General features: G+C 41.7%; 1 protein-coding gene across 1 annotated transcript in view; it reads right to left on the bottom strand.

The window, feature by feature from the left end:
* Positions 1-22,265, bottom strand: part of DIAPH2 (diaphanous related formin 2) — a 909,560-nt gene that overhangs the window by 636,301 nt on the left and 250,994 nt on the right. Inside the window, exons 9-10 of the mRNA XM_018576282.1 lie at positions 21,320-21,428; positions 6,861-6,971 (exon numbers count right to left, since the gene is read on the bottom strand). Of these exons, the coding sequence (XP_018431784.1) occupies positions 6,861-6,971; positions 21,320-21,428 (220 nt within the window). The remainder of the gene's footprint in view (positions 1-6,860; positions 6,972-21,319; positions 21,429-22,265) is intronic.

Genomic DNA, 22,265 nt, shown 5'->3' with positions numbered 1-22,265 from the left:
AATTGTTTAATTGTTTACTTGTTACTTCTTAAATTGTTTAAGTCTTAAAATAATGGTTTAGACATGCGTATGTATACGTTTCACCCTAGGGATACATATGCCCATGACTAAACCCCGTGTGAGCTTTCTATCGATACATACAGTTTAGTCACTAAAATAAGTGTGCAGAAAACGGGGTGAAAAATTAGATGGACAGGCAATTCTCTTTACTGAAGGTTTGTGTACTGCCCACCTTGAGGAATCTACCAGTAGTAAAATGGAGTCCTGGAGGGACTGCGAATGCTCTTAACAAACCTTTGTCCTGATGATCCGAGGTTGTGGTACTTTAACCCCCTAACAATAGAAGCTAACATGGGAAAATGTTTTGATTATTGACCTGTTTCCTTCTCTGTATATTTCACTCTTGATGTCCATTTGATATATATGATTCAATATGTTGTAAATCCTATACTACTTGTATGAAAAATAAAAAAGTTTATTCAAAAAAAAAAAGAAGAAGAAAGGAGGAAAGGGAAAGGAAAAGGAGGAAAGGGAAAGAAGAAAGGAGCGAAGGGAAAGGGAAAGGAGGAAAGGGAAAGAAGAAAGGAGCGAAGGGAAAGGAAAAGGAAAAAAGGGAAAATAAAAGGACAAAAGGAGGAAAGGGAAAGGAAAAGGAGGAAAGGGAAAGGAAAAGGAGGAAAGGGAAAGGAAAAGGAGGAAAGGGAAAGAAGAAAGGAGGACACACCCTGGAAGTGGAGTGAGATACTTGTTTACTTGTTTAATTGTTTAATTGTTTACTTGTTACTTCTTAAATTGTTTAAGTCTTAAAATAATGGTTTAGACATGCGTATGTATACGTTTCACCCTAGGGATACATATGCCCATGACTAAACCCCGTGTGAGCTTTCTATCGATACATACAGTTTAGTCACTAAAATAAGTGTGCAGAAAACGGGGTGAAAAATTAGATGGACAGGCAATTCTCTTTACTGAAGGTTTGTGTACTGCCCACCTTGAGGAATCTACCAGTAGTAAAATGGAGTCCTGGAGGGACTGCGAATGCTCTTAACAAACCTTTGTCCTGATGATCCGAGGTTGTGGTACTTTAACCCCCTAACAATAGAAGCTAACATGGGAAAATGTTTTGATTATTGACCTGTTTCCTTCTCTGTATATTTCACTCTTGATGTCCATTTGATATATATGATTCAATATGTTGTAAATCCTATACTACTTGTATGAAAAATAAAAAAGTTTATTCAAAAAAAAAAAGAAGAAGAAAGGAGGAAAGGGAAAGGAAAAGGAGGAAAGGGAAAGAAGAAAGGAGCGAAGGGAAAGGGAAAGGAGGAAAGGGAAAGAAGAAAGGAGCGAAGGGAAAGGAAAAGGAAAAAAGGGAAAATAAAAGGAGAAAAGGAGGAAAGAAAAGAATGTAGGCTCGCTCAGATAGTAAGTTTCACCTGCTATTAGTATAATTGAAAGTGGAACTCCAGCCATATACAATCTTTATATATTAAATATTCATTGCATTAATAAACTATTTGTAAAATTTAGCTTCATATTAAACTCCCCTTTCAATTTTTAAGAGGAAATCTCTACCAATTAGCTTCTAGCGCCCCACATATAGTTTTAATAGTAACATGTTGCAAGCACTGGGAGTTGGAAAAGGAGGTGCTATGTCACATTTAAAGAGAGCATACCCTTAAGCTTTGTACTGTGGCAGGAGGTATTGGAGGGAATAAAAAGATGTCACATTCTGGCTGGTTAAACTGCTTACATATACACATTGTAGCCGTATTTTGGCAGTTTGGGGTTCCCCTTTATAGTGTTCTGCCACAATAAAAGCACAATAAAGATTCCTGATAACAGAACGCACTTCATTACGCCTTTTGCAGCGATGAAGGATTTGACTCGCCATCCGTTCTGTAAATGTCTTGTTATAAAATGATACAAAAGATTTAACATCCAAGTTGCTCCTTCACTTCTTCACAAACAATAAAGTGGAACAATGATTCGGTTTCTCCGGCTGCCTTCTGCAGCTTTTTTTTTTCTCCTTGTAATGCGATAATTAAATAGTTGGAGAATTCGGTTTGTTTGCATATTTTGTGCTTGCGCTGCCAGTCAAACTTCCATCGCGGCGAGGGACGACGTAACCCGCGTTACTGACGCTCCTCGCCGGCTCTGAAATGTGATTTTATTATTCATGGCTTAATAAATGGATGTTACGCCGTGCACAAACATTTCTGCTGCGCCGCAAAATTATACAACTGATTTTATGCCGCCGTCGCCAGCGTACAAAATGGGAGAGGGTTAAAAGGGCGCGCCGCGCAAAATGAAATATCAGGCATTCAAGGGAATGTAAACCCCAACAATGAGCTTCTCCTATATACCTCCTTTTGGGTTTGTTAAATATACCATTGAAAGCGTTTTGTTCGATCTGTTCCATGGGCGTTGATCCTGCCCGAAATATTGTCAACTGATAACTTCCTGTGCTGACTGTGATCAGGTAGCATTGTTCTCCACTGATGAGGACTACCGAACCCCACCCTCATGTTATGGAGAAGAAGAAAGCAGAGGTATTTTGTAGTCCTAACGCACTTCCTGTAGCAGAGTGACAATACTGATCCTCAATCAGTGACCGTTGTCACCCTAGGACAGGAAGTGTGTTACTGGCAGGATCACTAGGTGTACATAAATGGGGGGGAAAAAAGATGAAAAAAGAAAACTAATGCAGCCATTACATCTAAGAACCGGTAAGCTGTTGTCATAACTTTGTTCTTGTGTTTAGATACACTTCAATATTCCACTAAAAATGCCTCATCTATTGTTTATTTAATAGCACTGCCAAGGTACTCTGAGGGCATAACAACTTGACTAAGAGTGCCACATTAATGGTCAAAGAGTCCAAAATGATGTTGTCTTAGGTAATCAGTAGAAAGAAAGCTAACGCGGTTCGGGAAATACAGACCTTCTTCCTTCCTCAAGGATCTGCGCTGCATAAACTGCTAGTGGCACAATTTCATTTTACGCATAACTATTATCACATGGCTATCAAGTAGAAAAAATGTCAATATGCTTCGGGGACCTTTAGACCCTCCCCCATTCATCAGAATTTTACACATGAAAAACTATTATTAATCAAAGAAGAAAGGGAATCAAGTAAAATTCCATCTTCTTGACCGTAGGGTAGCCTGGCTTCGGGAACCCCTGGAAAAGCAATAGGTTTTAGAGATTTAGATGCGTTCTATCAGCCAATCGGCTCTCTCTGTGGCAAGAAATTTATTGTGAGTTCACAAAACTATTTTTGTTGACAAAATGATATTTCTCCCAAAATGTATTTTTCTACCGCACCTTGAGACAGATGCATTACAAAATGTTGTGCCACAGAATAGACATGAAAGCTGCGAAAAAAATCCGATTCGGTTATTTTCGGAATTTGGATCCGAAATGCAATTCGGTTCGGGGTTTCGGATTCGGACGAAATCCGAATTTTCATTCGATTCGGATAAGTTTACGAATATTCGTTGCCAATACCACAGAAAACCATATAGAGATATTAATACTAAAGCTGAATCTCCTAGACCTGGAATCCGAATTTCACAATTGCATTCGGGAGCTCCCGAATGCCATTCGGGTCTGGGAGTCATATACATATATTACTAAAGCTGAGGTTCCTAGACCCGAATGGCATTCGGGAGCTCCTGAATGCAATTGGGAAATTTGGATTCCAGGTCTAGTAGATTCAGCTTTAGTATTAATATCTGTATATGGTTTTCTGTGGTATTGGCAACGAATATTCGTAAACTCATCCGAATTGAATGAAAATTCAGATTTCGTCCGAATCCGAAACAAATTGAATTTCAGATCCGAATCCCGAAATAACCGAACAGGAGCTCCCCAATGCAATTCGGATTCCGAATGCTATTCGGGTCTGGGAGCCATATACATATATTACTAAAGCTGAGGCTCCCAGACCCGAATGGCATTAGGAGCTCCCCAATGCAATTCGGAATTTCCGATCCCGAATGCCATTCGGGTCTGGGAGCCTCAGCTTTAGTATTATATGTATATTCTGTATATGGCTCCCATGTTGCCGTAATGAAAATTTGTGTTCAGACCCATTCGGATGAATTAAACTGAAAAACACATCTGATGGCCCAGAAAAGTCACATGTCCGATTCTGTTTCGTTTTTGAACAAAATTCGGACGGGATCCAAAAGTCAGAAACGGAAATTCGGATGTGTCCGAATGTCCAAATTTCGGAAAATCTGAACTAAACGAATCGCACATGCCTACCACAGAAGGTCCTGTTGACAAACACCCCCTACCTTCCCCAAAAATATAACAGGACTTAATGTAATTCTACTTCCATTGTGTAGAAGAGAAAGAGAAATCATTGACGGTAATTCGACTTCTATAAAAAGATAGAAATAGTCATTTTACAGCCCGGAACGCAGTGGGCCACCTGAGTGTTTAAAGAAAGCGACACCAGGCATTCTACATGAGCGAGACTGTATGTGACACAGAACACATTTAACGTAAATATATCCCCGAGTTATTCAATTAAGGAAACAGACCATTTTATGGTCAACTCAATTTAAATTGTCTCCTCGGCACACACTGCTGGAAACAATAACGTTAAAGAGAATGTGCGGTGAACTTGGAGAGGGGCGCAGAGACCGTCGCAGCTGGGATCTGACCCCAAGGCTGTCAAATGTCTTTGCCATGCATCCGCTCGAACAAGCTTTAATTCTTCCCCTGAGCATTGGTCCACCAAAAAAAAAAAAGGGAGAGGGCTCTTTTTAATACTTCTTAAAAGCTGCATTTGTTTACTGCAAGGTGACAAGATAGAGGATGACATAATTCGATGTATGGGAGATAGTGAAGGCTGCACGGTTTATTACACGCTGCATTGTAGGGTATGGCAGCTCCGGAGGTCTAGGCTAATACACTAAGGGTCAAGGGTCCATTACTGTACTAGGTACATAGATATACTAGATATAATTTAAATATCAAATTATCATACACTGCCTGGCCCCCAAAAAAGTCACCACCTGGATCTTGGCAGTGTTATGATCTGGGGTTGCTTCACTTGGTCAGGTCTAATGTTCAGCAAAGTTATGTCCCCAAAAAATGAGGTCAGCTGCCTCCCTGAATATACTGAACGACCAGGTTTTTCCAGCAATGGATGTTTTCTTCCCTGATGGCACATTGGGCATATTCCAGGATGACAATGCCAGGATTCATCGGGCTCAGATTGTGAAAGAGTGGTTCAGGGAGCATGAGACATCATTGTCACACAAGGATTGGACACCACAGAGTCCAGACCTTAACCCCATTGAGAATCTTTGGGATGTGCTGAAGAAGACTTTACGCAAAGCTCGGACTCTCCCATCATCACTACAAGATCTTGGTGACAAAATGAATGCAACTCTGGATGGAAATAGATGTTGTAACATTGTATAAGCTTATTGAAATGATGACACGGCGAATGCGTGCCGAAATCAAAGCTGAAGGCAGTCCAATGAGATATTAGAGTGTGTGACTTTTTTTGGGACCAGGCAGTGTATTTTAATTGGTGTGGGCCTTTAATTCCTATACCTACTGTGATCATTTTATATCCATCTCTTACATTATTAAAGAATAAAGTGCATCTCTAGCCAAAAGATTTTTCTACTATTTTTTTTTATAGAAATGTATCTAAATCCAAAAAGGAAAATGTAAAACATTGTAGCTTAGCATTCCATAGTGGCGGCTGCATTAGTTTTCTTTTTTTTGAAAGCCCTTTTCCCCCTTCATTTAACTCTTGTTCCAGGGTGACAACGCTCACTCACGCTCCTGTTTCAGGACAATAGAAACATAAGACCTGCAGAACCCCACCCCTACTATTGTCCATAACATAAAAAGGATGTGGTTCTGCAGTCCTCCAAGGGCAATGTAATTGATAAATTCAGCTCTGGCAGAGAACACAGAACATTCAAAGCTCACAAAATTTTTAGCAGGATCAGCAGTTATTTTTCTGAACTTATGTCGATAGATGTCACAAAACACTTTCAATTGTATATTTAATAGACCTAAAGAAAGCAGCAAATAGAAGTTCATTGTTATGGTTTACATACACTATAGGAGGGAATGGTTAAGACCCTAGGGTTCCTCCTGAGGTGCACTGGGTCACTTGAGCTGTGGCAGACTGGCCTCCCATCTTAAGGTGCCTACATAGATTTGGGTCCAATGACACCAAGGATCTTTTTTGCCATCTATAAAGGTGGCATTTTAACCACAATTGTAAGTGGGCATTCTTCCTACTGAACACCAATGTAAAGAGCATTCTTCCCAGTGACCACCAATATAAGGGCCATTCTTCCTACTGACCACCAATATAAGGGCCATTCGTCTCACTGACCATCAATATAAGGGCCATTCTTCCCACTGACCAATGATCCCAGGGCCATTCCTCCCACCAACCACCAATGCAGAGGCCATTCTTCCCACTGACCATCAATATAAGGGCCATTCTTCCTACTGACCACCAATATAAGGACCATTCTTCTCACTGACCACCAATGTAAGGAACAATCATCCCACTGACCGTCAACGTAAGGGGAATTCTTCCCACTAACCGCCAATAATTTAATTTTAGCAGGGGTTCCGTGAGACCTGAAAATTATGTCAAGGCTTCCCCTAGAGTAAAATAAAAAGTTTGAGAAAGGCTAAGCTAGATAATGGTTTTAACCCGCATCTAGTCTTTCTAAACCCCCACCCCCCAAAAAAAAGGTTTTGTCCTCTGGTATACTTCTTTAAGGTTAAACTCCAGATTAATTAAAACGACTTTTCCTGAGCTCGTACTAGTGTGTGAAGAACAACAGAGAAAGGTCCCAACTTACAGGTAATATATGCTTTAACCCGCATCTTAAGAATTCATTCCTCAGGTGTATCCGGAAGTCCAGATCTTCCGGAGAGGTCAGGAGGGCGTTTATGAACTGCATACAAGACACCTGCAGAGAGAAGTTGAAAAGAGAGAAAATCAATGAAAAGCAACAATGTGAAAATAAATACAACAACATAAAATGCTGAATCAGCTGCGGCAAAGGTTCAGTAAACACTTTTTTTTTCCCCAACAAGGAATTATCATTACAAATAATAAGCAACCTCTGCAAAATCTGATCTGTAGGTAGTTTACCCCATGCCCAATGCGTCCCATGACCCAACTGCAATCTCTTTTTCTTGATCCCTTATTGTCTCTTGGGCCCCTTTTTCTTGACACAATGACCGGTGGGTAATATCAGTATAACAGAGGTCTATTTACTCAGCAGCCTTCTTGTTATACGGATGTGATGTGTTTGTGTTTTTTTTCATTTATTAATACAGTTGACCTTCTGGAAGATAGAAAAGCATGCCCACTAGAGCACTTATGTATTCATTATTATTATTATTATTAGCAAACAAACCAATGAAGGGGATGGAGGATCTAAGCTATGAATCCATCATAAGAGACCGTAATATACAGGGGTACAGGTACACTTAAATACTAGACCACACATGGACTCCTATATACACATATGCATGCACAAGAAACACCCACACACACAAAAGGTTGAACTTGATGGGACCGGTGTCTTTTTTCAACCTCAAATACTATGTAACTATTTAATTATAAAAATTAACCTTGGTGTATGTATAGCCAAAACTGATTTTTTTTTTAATTCTTGCATGGAGTGTAAAAGGGTAAGAAGCTCTGTCAGATTCTTACGGATGTCTGCAAGGCCACCAATAGGGGTGGTACGTGCATTACCGCATTATCAGATCCTGGACCCATTATGTCAGCAGAGGGGCCCGCCTCTTAACATGCATCTGCTTCCCTCTGCGACTGATTGACAGTGCAGGACTGGGAGGGGAGTACCTAATTACTGGTGCTAGGTACTGGGTTCAAGATCGGATATACAGTATAGGGCCCTGCAATTCCAAATGGGGGGCCCTAGCAGTCTGTGACCCCGCCTGGTAGATTCGCCCTCTATGTTTGTTCCTGTGACCATTGCCATTTGGACAAAAATTGATTGGAAATCCAAAGAAGAGGCTGCAGAAGTGGGGGCAAGAGGAATTCTGTCCAATGGGGATGCCTGTTTAGGTGACAACTATCTAAAAGGAGAATTCCCCTCACTTTGTGCTAGACGTCCTCGGATTACCTGGTGCATTTCCATGACAGGAAGTGAAAGGAAATCTCCTCAATGGGACACAAACAGCAAAAAAATAAGTTCACGGGTTTTAACCCTTCAACTCTACCCAAAAATGTAGAAACAAAAGTTTTGACTATACACAAACACACACACACACACACACACACTTTAAATTTATTTTTAAAAGGTGTAAACTCATTAATACGTCTCAGTATCAGCCCCCCTGTAATCCCATGCAGAGCACTAGAAACTAATCAGCCTACTAAGGCTTTAGTGTACAGTGTTGTCAGTCTACTACCGTGAACACGCTAACAAGGCGAGAGAGCAGAGTGATGACTGGACACTGGGCTGCTGCCTCATTGTTGAATCAGAAGGATGGGAGAGGATGGAGGGAAGGGGGGTCTGATCAAGCTATGATACTACTTCCACAGAGGAGTTTGATAGCCAGGCTATGAAACATAGTTAGCAATCCTTTGGCAAGTAAAGGTTTCCATTAATGTGTTGAAACATTGTGTTAATGAACGTTACATACAATGCTGAGTTGTGCTACTATTTTGAATGGCATCCCAATGCACTAAGGCAATGCACATGCATTGTGCCCTCCATGCAGAGCAACCCACCATAGTGTGTTTTGTTGTATTGTATCACATAACAAATGTTGCAACCTAAATTTTGAGTGAAATCCCAGCTGCCTTAACGCAATGCAGGTCAACACACTGCAACACTGTAAAGGGGCCCTCAACTTTTCTTCCCTAGAAGTATTCCTTGACTATTCACAGACTGTTTTAAACCTCCCAAACTCATCACAAGTATCAGCTGTGGGGGGAAAAGTTAATTATCTGTGAATTTGATTAGAGCTCCAGCGGTGGCAGAGACTGGAAACAGTGAATTAAATCTAAGTATTATTAATATCAGGAATAATTTTACAGTAACATTTCGTGTAAGTAGCTGTTGAAAATTGAGAATGTTCGGCGCTAGGATATGGGAGGTGCAATAGGTCATATAATAATTGTATTCTATAACAAACAGAAGATCTTTTGTTCCAGGAACTGAGGCTTACCTTTAGCCATAGCCATACCTTTTTCCAGAGATGGAAATACTTTAATTGTAAAATCTCTTACAGCAATGGAAGTCGCCCACCTGGTTCGGCCCTTCAGCTACACTAATTGGTATTTAAAAGCAGATGTGTCGAATGCACTGGGGAGTCTGCATCTAGATTAGGATTAGGTTATTTTATCCCTACCTGATATTCTGCCCAGACTTCGCCCCTTGCCGATCCATGACTTCTATGTTGCCTGTCACTGTATGCAGTAGATTATGTGGAGAGATGGCGGCACTTCTTATTTGGCACAACTTACATATATGCTGTTTACTATACTGGGATATGCACCTTGTATGTAACCTGCTAATGATATCTTTGTTTTTCTTTTTGTTTTCTATTGAAATTGTTTTTATAAAATTGTGTTTAAAAAAAAACAAAAAAACAGCATTATACAGGAAACATATATACATATAGAACTTCCTGTGTCATAGATGAGAAATAATATAGATTAACATTACACTGCAGCGACATCTAGTGCTCAAAAGACATAACACTCCCTCCCAGCTTTGGGTGTTGTCGGACCTCCATGAGATCAGTCCACCCAAAATGGACTCAGTATTTGTTAGATGCAAGAGGCATAAACCAACAAAGGGGTTCTCATTTTTTGGGGGGGGAATCCAGTTTCCAGGTCTTCCCATCTCGCTTGGTCAATATGTGGATATTGATTGTAAATCAGTAAATGTTTATGAAAAATGTAATAAAGATGGTGGAAACACCCACTTCTTCTAGGTGGAAAACAAAAAGAAACAGCAAGAGAACAGCAAGACAATTTTGCTACTGGAGTCAATGAGAGGTGAAGCCACCGAATTCCAATTCCATAAAATGACAGGGAAGCATGGTCACATGGCCATATTAAGCCGATGTCATTGTTCAAATATAGCCGTGTGGCCATATAAGGTCGATGACATCACACCATCCTGCCCCTTTGCTTTTGTTGAGCTGAGGGTGGGGAATTCCCCACCCGCAGCTGCTTGGGTGGCAGCGGAAGGAGCTTTTTCCCTGTTTCAGAGGAGCTCAGGCTCAACCGGGTTCAGCCTGAACCTGGCGCATCCCTATTAGGAACCCATGTGCAAAGACATCACCAAGCGTCTAGATGTCTCCCTCAGGAAGTACAATGTGGGAATGGGAATTCTTACTGACCCCAGCATGCGTGCACGCACACACACACACACACTAAACTGGATGGGCCTCTGTCTTTTTTCAACCTTAAGAACGATGTAACTATGACAAATGTTTCAGCCCGAAATAGCATGTTTAAGGAGACCTCCACTTTATGACTTTGGGTTGGGCAGTTCTAGGGTTCGTGTCAACAGGCTTTGGGCTTGTTTTGATGGTCAAATGCATCCTGCATCCAAGTGCCTTCTACTTGCATGTGACATCATGTAGAGATGCTAAGGTGATCATTCACAGCTTATTAACAGGTACATTTGAGCTGACATGGACCCCCATCTGACCTGCATTTGACCTTCTTCTAAGCTGCATCAAATGGTTTCAAGCTGCTTTTGCCTTTCCATTGACTTGTATGGGGAAGAGAAGCAATTCCGAAAAGAACTAAAGCTCGTCCACACAGGCTTTTACTCTTACAGCCAGCACATTGTTTATAAAAATGAACTTCAATTTTTGCAACGTGTTCCAAGCAAGTAAGATCAATTAAAAGCACCTTCAGCTGAGGGGGCGAATATTCTCTTTCTTCCAGCTAGAGCACAGCTCCATCATCAGAGTGTCTCCTTGAATAGGTTGTGTTTTGCCTGGTGAGATGTGTGAACAAGCCAAAGAACAAGTCCAATCGCCGATTTATAAAGACTGGAGGTGCCATCTGCTCACGTTGCTTCCTGCCAGGAGAAATCCTGGCTTAATGGCTTGTGTTAATACATTACGAGTAATGGGAACATTATCAGAAACAAGTTAATGAGTCTTGCTCTCGTTTCACTCACTCAAAACGATGGCCGATGTGATCATTTTTTTTTTACTCTTTGCCATTGCTGTGTTTCTAAGTGGTGGATTTGGAAGAGTTTGTTGGGGACCTTTGTATAGATACTATATAACAACGTTTATCCAATTATATTATCATTAGTATTGTTATGCGGAAAACGTTTTTAACTTGCTTAATGGTAACCATCTTTTACCGGGTCAAGGCGGCCATTCATAAATCCATTACAAAATATTCATCCAAACCATATATAATGGTTTACAATGTTTTTATTTAAGCAGGTGTGAGCATCTAAGTGAATGGCACTTAAGTGTGGTAAGCACCTGCAGTCTTCTTCAGAAGCTAATGTAATGGGGTGATAACCCAGGTACACAATTGGGAGACAAGGACAGAGTTTTTTCACCTTATAACAGAAAGTTCTGCAACAAGGACTTCAAAGGCAGGACCACCAGGGATCATTTTAATGAAAGCTGCAGATTTACAAATAATAAAACAGTTTTTTAAATGAGATTAACGTGAATGAGAGAGACATGGAGACAGATTATAAATATATATTATATATTAGTTTTTCCAAAAAGTAAAACATGCAGTGAATGTTGAGACACAAGGATTACATGTAATCAAGCCAGGGTTTCAATTCCCTCGGTATTCCGGATGAACGCAGTGCGCTCTTGCATCGTCACCTTGACCCCCTGAATAAAGCAGAATACAATCACATCTCCTGTCCTTCCATCACTTAACTCCTCTTCTCATATCATCTTGTAAAAATTACAGGACTGTGTGTGTCAGGCGGCCTTAACCTCTGAAGGGAGAGCCATCCACTCAATCATTATCTCATTCACACCAGCTATTCCGGGACTTGACTTCTGTCCCCCTTCACCGACAGTCAAAGCTTAAATAAATACGTGTGCAAAATTTCTCTCCTTCACTTCATTTTTCCAAGAACTTTGAAACTGAAGACCGCGAGGACAATAGAAACAGAAACATAGGAGAGCGACGGCAGAAAAAGAACAAAGTGGTTCATCGAGTCTGCCCCTTTTTTTGATTTGTGGTAGATGGCAGTCTGTCCATTAATGGAGCTGTGTTGGCGGGCTGCTGGTCTAACGAGACACCTAATGTGGACCTTTCAGTAAATGTTCAAGTCTGCTTAAATAAATTCCTGGCATGTTACAACCTACGCAACAGTAACATTTTTTATAGGAGCTCCACTTTTTATCAAAGCCGTCCTTGAGCTCCAGTGACTTTGCCTAGCCTGAGACAATATCACCAGTCTGTTGCAGGTAGGAGGAAGCATCTTCTCCCCTCCCCAGTGATCAGATGACAGCTTTGTAACTTTTTAGCAATTTCAGAAGCTAAGAGGCTGCAGAAAATGTGAACATGAGCCTGTGCTTTTCATGAATGATTATCCTTTGGTTAGGCATGAACTGGAAAAGAAGCTGCTATTATACTGTATAATAGGCAGTTGACAGTTGGCCTGTCTCTGGCTGGTTTGGAGGACCTGTGCTCCAGAAAGAAGCGATGCCAGAGACCTGACAACATGCTCTACAAGAACAAAAAAGGACCATCAAGGACCTCATTGCCAGCTCACAAGCCGATGTTCACCGCAAACCTTAATTTTCTTGTTACTACTTCGATCTTCATTAATAATGAAGAACACCTCCGCTAAAATTGCATAGTTGCACCTATAACGACAACCAAGGTATGAACCCTTTTGCGTTTCGTGTGTACAATATGGCAGAAAAATATGGAAGCTCCGATCGGCTGTTATGGAAACCAACGCAAGTTTTCCTTTGGGCACCTTCCATTCTGAGGCTCAGTGGTTCCTGTAACTGTAAGGGCTCCACCATGCTGTGCAATAAAGGGACCTTTCTGAGATGGTTCTGATAAGTGTTTACTGAGCTTAGAAAGTGAGGGATCTCTACAGCCCAAACACTTTCAACTTTATTTGTGTGATGGCTGCCTTTGTTTTCTATTGCTTCTTCTGGCAGGCTTCCAAAACATACCACACTACACTCCCTACACTCTATGGCCACCAGTTTGTGGACACCTGACCATCATACCCACACTATATGTTGAAATGTTGACCATCACAGATTCCAACAAGTTCAGGTGTCTAAAGTGAAGGGTACTGTTAATACAACAGCATAAAAAGACATTGCAGACAATTGTGCTCTTCCAACTTTGAGAAGCAGTTTGGTGAAGACCCTTGTCTCTTCAAGCATGACTGTACCCCTGTGTACAAAACCAGCTCCATAAGGACATAGTTTAAAGAGTTTGGTGTGGAGGAGCCTGACTAGCCTGCTCATAGCCATCACCTCAAACTTATGTCAGGGTTCCACCCTGACTTAACTTGTTTGCAGCATTCTGGTTTGGCTGCCATTCCGCCAACCTGTGATTCCTCCTTTGTCTGAGCAGACTGTGTAACATCGCTCACTACTCCCAGGCTCCCTCTTATGGCCAAACAGGAGAGCATCATCTGAGAGAGCCAGATGGGAGTTTCCTGTCTCTGAGTGATGATGTCACCACACTCACCATATATAAACCACTCAGTCCAGTCTGACCTTGCCCTTGCGTGGTTTTACCTTCAAGTGCATTCCAGCTGCTCTGTATATTTTGATTTCGTGTATGACCCGACGTTCTCTTCTGTTTCCTGCTCCTGGCTTGTTCCAGATGATGCTGATCTATGTGTTCCTGACCTGGCTTATACTATTACCCACTCCAGCTCCTGACCTTGGCTTGTTCCTGTTTATTAAGAAAAGTATCAATAGGAACAAGCAAAAATCTAAGTATTTTTTTACAAGCACCTTATGCTTGTCTGGTTTTCAGTGTGCTCTGACACCCTACTGAACACTTTTGGAATTGGAATGCCTATTGAGAGCCTATTGAGAGCCATGTCTTCTCATCCAACATCAGCACCTGACCTCACAAATCCACTTTTGACTGAATTAAGAAATTCAAATTGAGCCACTCCACAATCTTTTGGAAAGCCTTCCCAGAAGAGTGGAGGCCGTCATAGCCACAAGGAGGAGATGTGACTGCATATTAATGGTCATGATTTTGGAGCGAGATGTCCAACGAGCCCCTATAGGTGTGATGGTCAGATGTCCACGGCCCACTGACCCCCCACACCACAGTTTCGAAAAAAAAGAAGAATATTCTAGTTCTTAGGGGCAGCTTTTACCCTTTCCTTTACTTTTCATAAATTCTTCTCATATTTTAATGGGGAAAATTGCAAGTCTTCACTTATTATATATTTCTAATGTTTATATTGCATCACAATGTTGTGCAGCACTCTACAGAGTACAGCCCCAGCCGTACAGAAGCTTACAGTTAGCAATGAACCAATCAATTTGCAAATCAAGTGGATGCAAACATTTTTTTGTCCCTTCTGATTATAGGGAAAGCGTTTTGTCCTATCTGTGTAGGATCAAACAAAGATACCTGAAAGGCAATGCTAGAGTCAACGCCTGATAATCCAGTGAATTGCCCTTATTTAGTATGGGGTGACCCCATAAGCCCATGAGAGAAACAGCTTCTTCGATTCCAGGAAATCATTTTATTACACAGCGCGCTGAACTCCGAGCCAATCACTGACCAAAACTACTGGCCTGTAATTTTTATCCTGCACGCTTCTCTGCATTAGAGGCTATGTTAAGCAGCTCCAGTTAACTATAGCGGAGTTTTATAGAAGTCATTATGATTTATGGGAATTAATAAAGCCAGAGTTACCCATCTCCCGGCCATTGTGATGGAAGCGTAATCAGTTCTCGTTAAGGCCTGCGATACGGTTTAATGGACCAATAAGGTGGATTTGTTCTTAAAGGTCATGTCTACGGAGAAGGAAAACTTATCGCTGAGTTCGATACAATTTGAAAAGTTAAGAGATAAAATGCAGCTTTGTATCCAGACAGTATACATTTAGTGTGTATTACGTGGTTGATCCTTGTTTTCAATTTTCAATGCATGTTGCTGTGAGAATTACCTGTCTGTCATCTCACAGGGGGGGGGGTTCAGGATGATGCGACAAGGCTCTTTTGCTTTGGTTTGTTAACATTGTGGCATTGTAGCACTGCATTCCTAGGTTTAGATACCATCAGGAATAATATCTGCATGGAGATGGATCTCCGCACATTTGCAATATATTGTGTTGTGTATTGCATTGCCTAGAAAAGCGGACACGCTGCATTTATATGCAACGCACACCTACACCCCGTTGTGGTGTGAACAGGGCACATAGTAAACAATTGTTCTCTCTGTGTCCTTGCACTGAGCCAGAGCTGATCAATACTGATCAATGCAGCTTAACACACCTGGTGTGAACGAGCCCTTCATTGACCTTTTGATCAATATTTACTTTTACAGCTGAACTCCGGGCAAGCCGCTAAATACACAGATGAAATACATATATGGCAGCTGTTTTACCTGCCAAATGGATTGCATTTCTCTTTATCCAGTGCTGAGATTTCTGACACAGAACACAGCCCTGTCTGGAAGGAGGAGACCTGATTTTTCTCTGCTGCAGTTCAGTAACACCTTCAGGTCTTGTCCCTCCCCCAAGCCTGTGATTGGACAATGAAAAGAGAAGCAGCCAACTGAATACCTCATTTCTCTATCACTCTGCTCTCTCCTTCTATTACCATGTTCCTTGTTAGCAAAAGGGCACTGTATCACACCTAATTGGATCCTTAAGCTGCTGCTTCCTCTCCCATCTGGGCTCTGCTGTACAGGGACTGAGCAGAATGTAACCATCTTCCCAGAATGCAGTTGTCAGCCTCCGAACAGCCAATCACCAGGCCCAAACACTGACAGGTAGGGACAGGGAGAAGATAATTAGACCTGGGTATGCTCCGACACATTCAACATGGAGTGCACACTTGGCTCCAGGGGAGAATGGGTTGTAGGGGAGCATGGGGAAGGCAATAGTAGATAGAGGGAAGGGCCATCAAGAAACCCTGACATTTTGCCTTGAACAGGCAGAGATTTTTCAAGCATAGCTGAACATTCTGAACAAATCGATCATGAATGTAAGGTGGGTCATGGTAAGCAGGGTCGGATTTCCCACAAGGCCAACCGAGACCCGGCCTTGGTGCGGCAGAGAGTAGAGGGGCAGCAGGGGTGTGGAATTCATATCTCCCAAAGCCTGAGACATGCAGTTTTGGGCACCGGGCGCTTAGTTGTTTTCTACATTTAGCCCTGCTTTGGGCAAGCAGGGCTAAATGTACAGCGGGGAAGCTGCCACTTGTTTTGTACAAGGGACCTTGGTGATGTCGCTGAGATCACTTGTATGCAGCCTGCATACTGGGGGGCGCATTGAGGAACCTGACCTTGGGGCAGCAGAGAGAGTAAATCCAGCCCTGATGGTAAGTCGGCAAAAAGTCCTCCATGATGCATTTTGGTTTATCTTTTCATCTAAGCTGCATGTGGCTCTTAAAGGAACATGCCGCATTCGAAATGACTGGCACAATGCATTTCAAGCTCATCTGGTGTGAAGTCTGAAGCTTCCTACACGGGTTTGTGACAGGCCCACACGTTACTGGTTAATGGATAGGTTCATGATGCTGGGTGGATTGAAGCAGATCGGGTGGATTGAACAATAGCAAAAAACGCCATTGTCACCTTCATTATCCTGTGGCCAATCAGAGTGATTAGAGCAAATCAATCCCTGTAACTGGAAACCTCTGAACTACCATTATCTTTTCATACACCCTCCAAATTTACTATCCTGCAAATAGATTGGCTCATCTTTGCATGATTTGCCCAGTGTGTCTGCACTCCGCCATGCCTTTATCACCTAATAAACCAGCATTCCTTCAAATCGGGGCCCCGGCAGCCACTAGCTGAACCTAAAATCTCGATTGAGCACTGAAATGGTTACATGGCATCGTATTATATGCAGGGGAGATCGCGCACCATTTACATATTTTTTTTCTGTTCGGCACAATCGCTATTAAACAAAACAAGCAGTAAGTGACGGAACACAAAGACAATAATCTGCAGGAATGCGCCATTATCGGCGGTTAATGTCCCACGGCGGAGGTGGCCATTTTTAAAATTCCAGTGAAACAAACCACCAGCCGTGTTAACAACGCCGTTTTCTGGGTGAAAGCAGTTATGCTAAATTCTTAACGGCAGATTAAAGAGACATACAGCAGTTAGGAAGCTAATAACAGGCGCTCTTCTGATGATTAGACCCTGCATGTAAATTACTTCTGTGCTAAAAATGTCTGCAAAGGGTAAGGGTCATGTGACGTATAGAAGCACAATTGTAAATGTGGTACAGACAGGGTGGGGATAAGACGGTGACTAGGAGGAAGCCACAGGAATGGTGTACACTTAAGTTGCTGCTTTGTCAACTGCCTGACCTCATGCTGTCCTCCAAGGTTTGCAATTTCATAACTGTATCAAATGAAAGAGCCTTCTAGTTATTCAAAACCCATGTTTAGCCTTTTTTTCTTCTTTTTTTTTTTTTTAAGTAAAACTGGCATTAACAACAAAAAAGTTTTACAAGCAATGTTCAACCTTTCAATACTCCAGTGCTGCCCCAGGGGTGGTTTTACGGGGCCCAGCGGAAGCCCTCTTCCAAGTTTCATGAAACCCAGATAAATTCGACCCAATTCCTGTGAGCCCAGAGAGTCAAGGACCCACCCCCTAGGGGTATGTTATCAAAACTCTGAACTCAATGGAATGCAGAAGAGAACTGTGCTCAAGCCACTACATGGCACCACTCAGGACTGGCCACCACTGCAGAAATTATGGATTTGGGGACAGCTTGTGAGTGACCTAAGCACTATTGAAAAAAGGTGTGCATACAGAAAATGTTAAAAAATTGGGTGGGGGCGACCTTCTGGGAGGAAGGAACTGAGGGGCAAGAAGGGGATAAAAATTAAAATTGGGCTTTAACACTATTATGCAGTTTTCAGCTTTGGGAGACATTTATAAAGGAAATCAGCAACACAATATGATGATTCCACTCAGCAAAGTATACATAACAGTTTTTCTTTGCATTTATAACCCCTGTAGCTGGAATCCCGGGCAGCCAACTGCAGCATATTTGCATACATTTTGTAACAGATTTACTCTAACACTGAAGGAGACAGATTTTTCCCTCTGAACATGCGCACTATTTGGAAGGGGTCAGGGGTCAGTTTTATTCTGTCACAGGGCTGCTTTAGAACAGCTGAGGGAGGAATATATGAATCAAGCGGAACTGAATAAGAATTCAGTTTCATAATCTGTCTCACTTCCCTTTAGCATTTCCTTGGCGTGCAACGGAACCGATAAATGCCCTCAGTGTGAGGTAAGACAGGTGACAGGGCAATAACTTCAGATGAACTCGAGCTAAAAAATATATCTACAGCAGTGATTCTCAAACAGGGTCCCATGTAATTTTAGGGTTCATCCTGACATTATTAGGAGTTCCTTGAGGAGTGAGCAATGGTGGACTAATCTCCCACCTACACTGGATTATCAAACCCAAGGGGACAATTTTCCACTAACCATCAATGTAAGGGGTCACCTCTACATGGCCACTTATGTTGGGGGACACCATATTTACAGTCTTCAGTACTATTAATGAATATTAGCCTGTTTAGCATTGCCTTGGTGTGCAACAGAACTGATAAATGCCCCCAAGTGTAAGGTAAGACAGCTGGCAGCGAAACAACTTGAGATACCCCTAACCTTCAAGCTGAAAATTAAGATGAAACCTCTATCAAATGCAAGGAGGCAAATGTTCTCCAATCCACCAATTTATGGGCTCCCCTATACGCTGACAACTAATGTTGGAGGACACCACAAATGTCATTGTTTGCTTTCCTTTTTTTCAGTTATTATTTCAAAATTATTACTGAAAATTATTTTGATGGGGTTGGTAATGCAGTTCTTTGCCCTGAGAACTAAATAAGCAAAGTGAACCATAAGTCTTTATTTAAAACTTTCTTCAACTTATTGATCATACTAAATGGACCATGGGCTGTAAGTATAATGCTTTTCAGCAGGGGTTCTCGAAGAGCCTGAAGATTATTGCAAGGGTTCCTCAAGGGTAAAAAGGCTAAGAAAGACTTGGCTAAAGTATGTAAAACAAAAAAAAAAAGAAAAGATCTACTTCAAACCGTTCATAAACAGTTGCACAGTCTTAATACTGGAAGACAAAACATTAAAATTCTTCCAGAAGCCCCATGGTGACTAGTTCTCTTTCAATCTCTCAATCATATAGAATTTAGAAATAAAGCCTAAAAAGTGTATGGAGATAAAGCAAGGGCATTTTCAGTTCTGCTATAGCTATCAGGAAGTTTATTTTTCAAGGAGAGCTCTCACACTTAGGAGTGGAAAGTCAAGAACAGCCAACCACACAAGATCAACCGTACTGTTAACAATCGTTCCTAGAAGTAATTTTGGCAGTTCGACATATTGACAACCTGTCAAATACTTTCCACTAAGTCATAATAGATAGCAGAGGCAGCAATTTGGTGAGTTGGAAATATAGTCAGCCAATTATTTTGCAAGGAGCTTGCATCAACGTTGTACGCTGCCCGAAGTGTCTTCACTACAATCTATATGACAGTTCACGCACTTATAAATCACTTTAAAAGACGAACTCCAGTCAAACAGTTACATACAAAAATAAAATACTGTGCATATAAGGGGAGCTTTGTTAACATGCAAAAAGATGTGTAGTTGTTCTGACGAAGGGGGCGTGGCCCCCGGGAAACGTGTCATCGAAGGAGTCCTGTGCTGTCACACAGGTGTCTGTGCAGCCGTTTTTAGATGTCGTCCAGGCTTGCCTTTTATGCTTTTACTGATTCACTTTTGTGAGTATGATTTTATCCTGTACTTCAGCTTATATCATTAAAAAACCATCTACACCAGGGTGGGCACCCTTCTCTTTTGTTTTTCTCACAGATTTGTATTACTGTCCATCCAGTCCTGAGATTTACACGTCACATGCAAGATGGATGACACCACTTTCTCTGTTACAGTTAAGCAATACAGTGGCGTTATCTCTCCAACCCCATACAGCTTATTTGATAGTGTAGAAGCACCGAGAGACTGAGGAGGTCACCCCTCTGTTCACTATCAGCATGGTCCTTGTCAGCAGGGCCGGATCTACTCTCTCTGCTGCCCCAATGCCAGGTTCCTCAATGCCAGGTTCCCCCTGTATGCAGGCTGCATACAAGTGATTTCGGCGAGATCGCTGAGATCACTTGTACAAAACAAGCGATGGCTTCCCCGCTGTATATTTAGCCCTGCTTGCCCAAAGCAGGACTAAATGTAGGAAACAACAACCCGCACGGTAGGCAGAACTGCATGCCTCGGGCGTCAGGAGATATGAATTCCACACCCCTGCTGCCCCTCTACTCCCTGCTGCCCAGAGGCTGGGCCTTGGTTGGCCTTGTGGGAAATCCGGCCCTGCTTGTCAGCACGTTTGCATGAAGATTACCTGAATGGCTTCTAGCCCTGGATATCTCCATCCCCACCCTGCTTATTGGACAATGTGGGAGCACCAGGAGACTGATAAGGTCACCCCTCTGCTCACTTTGCTTTTTGTCTCTCTCCCATCAGCATGTTCCTTATCAGCACATTTGCATGAAGGCTACCTGGATGGGTTCTAGCCCTGGATCTCCCAGACTAAATGCTTCTGTACAGAGATTACAACTCACTGATAGAAAGTTAAATAGAGATTTTGCACTGCTTCCAAAAAAATAAACAGACATTTGATAATGTACTAATGACTGACTATGGAGCTGCATTAATGTTGGTTTTTTATACCTGCTAGAAGTTCAGCATTAAGGAGAAATGTCCAGTTCCTAATTTCTCTGCAATAAGTATTACATAACTGATTCACTTTTTTACTTTGGCTGTGTTTAATTATCTTAGCTTGTTGAAGAGCCAATCATCAAGCATAAATTATAATAGTTTTATTCCTTTGCTAGATAACCCAGGACCTCAGGAGGGCCTGAACTTAGATGGAGTTCTACATTAAATACAGGAAACCTGTAGAGTAGTTCCTGAACAGAGAATTATCTGGTTTGGAATCATATGAACCATGAACAGGGTTCAATTAGCAGTTTCTCTTGGAGCTGAGGATGTGATGTTCATTACGTTACACTGGAAACCACAGTTTCTGCAGAGACTCACCTGTAGTTGAAGGGCTTCGTCATTCTCCAGGCCTTCAACGATTGGAGAGAATCTTTCTCGGTTGTTGATTTCAGCCGCGGTGCTGATCGCCTCGAGAAGTTTGTCCAAGCTAGTTAAGAGAAGACACAGTATGAATTTTGTTTCACAACTAGAATCGAAAACCCAATAGACCCCAATTTTGCTTTTTGTTTTTTAAAGGACTACTACACTCAAAACTCCTTTCCTTGTTTGTTATTAATTGGCTGGATCACACATTAGTAATTTCTGCCAATCTCCACAAGGCCATAAAGATGGTTTCTACCGATGACTCCTCTGCCTGCCAGTGGTTTACTCTACATTAAGGAGACTCTACTGGAGAATTGTCATCATCTGACTTTGAGTGAGGTGGAATGGGCAGTTCTAGTAGGAGAACTGTCCTCGAATCTTCAAGAGATGTAAGGACAAAGCACATAATCCCACTTGCCAGCAATCATCCTAAACTGAAACAGCAATTTTGGGAACAGCTAAAGCCAAAAACTATTTATTTTGTGGTAAGGAGCTAAAACAAAAAGGACGAACAAGTTTTTTTATTTCTTGGAGCAGTACATGAATAGCAATGGAACCCTTAATATGTTTATTTCATATTTGTATCATCCAGCAGGGTGGCATTAGTATAAATACAGATAATCTGAATATTTGGGCTGGCAGCTTATACACACTATAGGGTTGCCATAATCACCTTAGGTTGTGGTGGGGATGAATGAACTTAGAATTGAAGTGCCACACCACGCATATTCAAGTTTAATAACAAGTGTATTCAATGATAGATTGCTTGCAAAGTTAGTACATTTCAGGGGGTTGTACCTTCATCCCCTTTAATCAGGGCTTGGGAAAACAAACCATTGAAATAGTGTACAATAATAATTTATAATAATCAACCTATAGTTAGATGTTATTGAAGTGTTGG

This window comes from Nanorana parkeri, unplaced genomic scaffold (assembly GCF_000935625.1).
Source record: "Nanorana parkeri isolate BGI_ZX_2015 unplaced genomic scaffold, ASM93562v1 scaffold62, whole genome shotgun sequence".
NCBI classification, from domain to species: domain Eukaryota; kingdom Metazoa; phylum Chordata; class Amphibia; order Anura; family Dicroglossidae; genus Nanorana; species Nanorana parkeri.
Note: the sequence above shows the minus strand (reverse complement) of the source record. Positions and strands in the feature narration are given on the sequence as shown.